The sequence below is a fragment of the Etheostoma spectabile genome, chromosome 10, assembly GCF_008692095.1.
Source record: "Etheostoma spectabile isolate EspeVRDwgs_2016 chromosome 10, UIUC_Espe_1.0, whole genome shotgun sequence".
NCBI classification, from domain to species: Eukaryota; Metazoa; Chordata; class Actinopteri; order Perciformes; family Percidae; genus Etheostoma; species Etheostoma spectabile.
In genome coordinates this window covers 9,808,145-9,811,086 of record NC_045742.1, presented here as the reverse complement: position 1 = coordinate 9,811,086, position 2,942 = coordinate 9,808,145, and the positions used below count along the sequence as shown (strand labels likewise).

The window sequence follows — 2,942 nt, the reverse complement described above, 5'->3', positions numbered from 1 at the left end:
TCGTCACTAATCACTGCGTCATCATTGCTAGCAACAGACGTTTGTCTTGATAATATACCCAGATTTACAAACTTTGGGTGAATAACAAAAGCCAAAGAGAATAAAATAACAGGACAATGGTATGGACTGAAAAGAGAAAGCAGTGGTAAATTCAAACCAGCCCCCACAGGACAACCGTGACAGAGTCTGGAATATGACATTAGCTTTTGACATGCAGTCATGTGGGACCAGGCTAACTGAGTTAGTTAGCATTAGCAATCTCTGGGACAGGCTAACCTAGTTAGCAAGGCTATTACTGGAGCAGGGAGCCTCTTAACATAATACAGAGACAGCCATGATGCCATTAGAGAGTCATTAGTCTGCATATATATACATGATAGCATTAGGTAGTCATTACTGAGCATACACAGACAACATTAGCTCATGATTTTGTACACTATCCTGTAACCCTTAATTGGACGCTAGCCTATTTATGTTGGGTGCCCAAAATAGAGTAACAACAATATGCTGTCATTAGCTTTGATGACAGGGTGAGTAAGTAAACAATTCTGGTCCTCTCTTTGAGTGGGGGAAGAAAAAGTTACTGAAGTCCACCATAAGGCAGATGATAACACAAGTCATAGTCAGCATGGCTTAAGGCGTCACAACCATTTTGTTAGAAAAATAGCATTTGGAAAGTAAACAGGACAACTAGCAGGGTTTAGAGGATTTCATAGCTCCTGTTTTTGACAATTATACATTGTGTATCAGAAGCACTTGCTTTATTCTTTATATACTTTAAAAGTAAAAATGTTTACACATTTTAAATTCATTATGGGGTTACATGTAGCCTGCATAATTGCATTATGTTATTTCACTTGACACACACACACACACACACACACACACACACACGTACACGCACACGCACACACACATAAACAAATGTAAAGACTTACAGAGTTTTCAGGCCAATGAGGCCTTTAAACATGCGTCCCTGCAGTCCAGTTAGCTTGTTCCCCGTCAGCAGCAACTCTAAAACTCCACCCGCTCCATCAAACGCACCATCACGGATGTCCCTCAGCTTGTTGTTACTCAAGTTGCTGCAGAAAGGACAAATATTTTTAGTTATATTTAGTTTTTTCTGCTTGTGTTTGTTTTAACTACAGTACATGCAGATCACCTATGATGTCTTTCAGACGGACAAAATAACCATGCATGCTAACACATATAAAGAAAGTGGTGTTACACACATCATAATCAATCATGTCCCTTCAACTAATAAATGTCATTCTCTTCCTCATCCTAATGTCCTCATAGTGTACAATAGCTATTCAAGAAACACTTTACAGCCATCATTATGACTCTATACACCACACACACACACACACACACACACACACACACACACACACACACACAACCCACACACACACACACACACACACACACACACACACACACACACACAAAATAAAATGAGAAAAGTGGTGATTGCTATATCTCTTTCTTGCACACATAATGAGAAACATGAAAATGAAAAGAGAACATTTGGCCACAGAGACAATAACTTGAGAGGATAGCTATCACAACTACTGTAGTTTTCATCCATTGCTAGTTTTGTGTTTCTGCTTATCAGATTCATGGAAAAGGAGAGAAGAGGAGAGGAGAGTGGATGGACAAAGAGAGTAGTAGAAAATGTGAGAAGAGGAGCAGATGAAGAAGAGAGGAAGGAATTTTGAGAAGGAAAATGGAAATGAGTGCTACCCAATCTATATCGTCAGTGACACTGCTAGATGGTTAGCAATTTCCTCTTCAATAAATCAACTTCTGGTCTCTGCTCTGTCTATCTCGCTCTGACAAACAAATTCACACAGACACACACACATGCGCACACACACGCACACAGACCTAGAGGAGGTTGTAGATAAGGAGTGACAGTAAATCTGAACCAAAGGCCCATCTTCTATTTCTATTTAATATTTGCTTCCTCCAAACCTCCCTCCCGCCCTAGAGTAAGGTACTCTCCATCTCTTTCTGTCCCTCCCACTCTCTTACTTGTCTTTAGCCAGTAGCCACTCCTCTTCCTCCTTCCCTCACTCATGTCTCTTTCATTCTCCCTTCTGTCCTTTTTTGCCATCCTTCCCTTCTTCCCTCTATCACCTTTTCTCCTTTGTTTCCTATCTTTCATTAATTCTTTCTTCCTGCATCCGTTATCTATGTCCATCCAATGCTTTCCATCTTTTCACATCCATCTGTTCTTATTTCAATCATCTTGGAGTTACAATGCTACTCCTTCCTTCCTCTATCAGCAATACATAGCAGAGAAGAATTACTGAAAAAGAGCAATAATGCATTAAATGCATTCAATGAGTAAATAACAAATAACAAAATAAAAAATATAAATAAGAAGCAAACAAAAAGTGTTTTTAAAAGTATACGTACATCTTCTTCAAGTTAGGTAGCTTCTTAAACGTCCCTGTAGCCTCCAGGATGACAATCTCATTGTCATTTAACCGCCTAAGGAGAGAAAGATAGAGGGAGTAAGTTATTTCATTAAACAAACTGTGTTGAAGTCAACACACGAATGAACACATGCACATGCTCACAAAAACAAGATGGAGCGAGAGAGAGAGCCTGCAAGTGAGTGGAAGGGTTGGATATCTGCATGAAGGTTAAGAGGCCTGTAGTAACCAGAGGAGGGAGGGAAGAATGATTAAACATATCGGAGAAGAAAAGAGAAAAAAAGAGAAAAAAAGAAGAGAGAAGAGAAGGGAAGCACAATGCATCTTTTCTATGTGGTCATCAATACCCACACTGCCCTAAGCCAAGAGAAAACAGTTTGAGAGATAGGAAGCTCGACATCTGCTTTATTGAGGTAATTTGTACTAAAAAGCTGCTGCTAAAAGGATGTCTTTTGTTTATGTGTGTGCCTGTGAGTGTGTGTGTGTGTGTGTGTGTGT

The 2,942-nt window shown here is 39.7% G+C and overlaps 1 protein-coding gene across 2 annotated transcripts in view; it reads right to left on the bottom strand.

Annotated features, from left to right (window-relative positions):
- Positions 1-2,942, bottom strand: part of slit3 (slit homolog 3 (Drosophila)) — a 241,373-nt gene that overhangs the window by 45,778 nt on the left and 192,653 nt on the right. For both annotated transcript variants that reach the window (XM_032528032.1, XM_032528033.1), the window contains 2 exons: positions 2,425-2,499; positions 939-1,082 (listed from right to left, as the gene is read on the bottom strand). In XM_032528032.1, the coding sequence (XP_032383923.1) occupies positions 939-1,082; positions 2,425-2,499 (219 nt within the window). The remainder of the gene's footprint in view (positions 1-938; positions 1,083-2,424; positions 2,500-2,942) is intronic.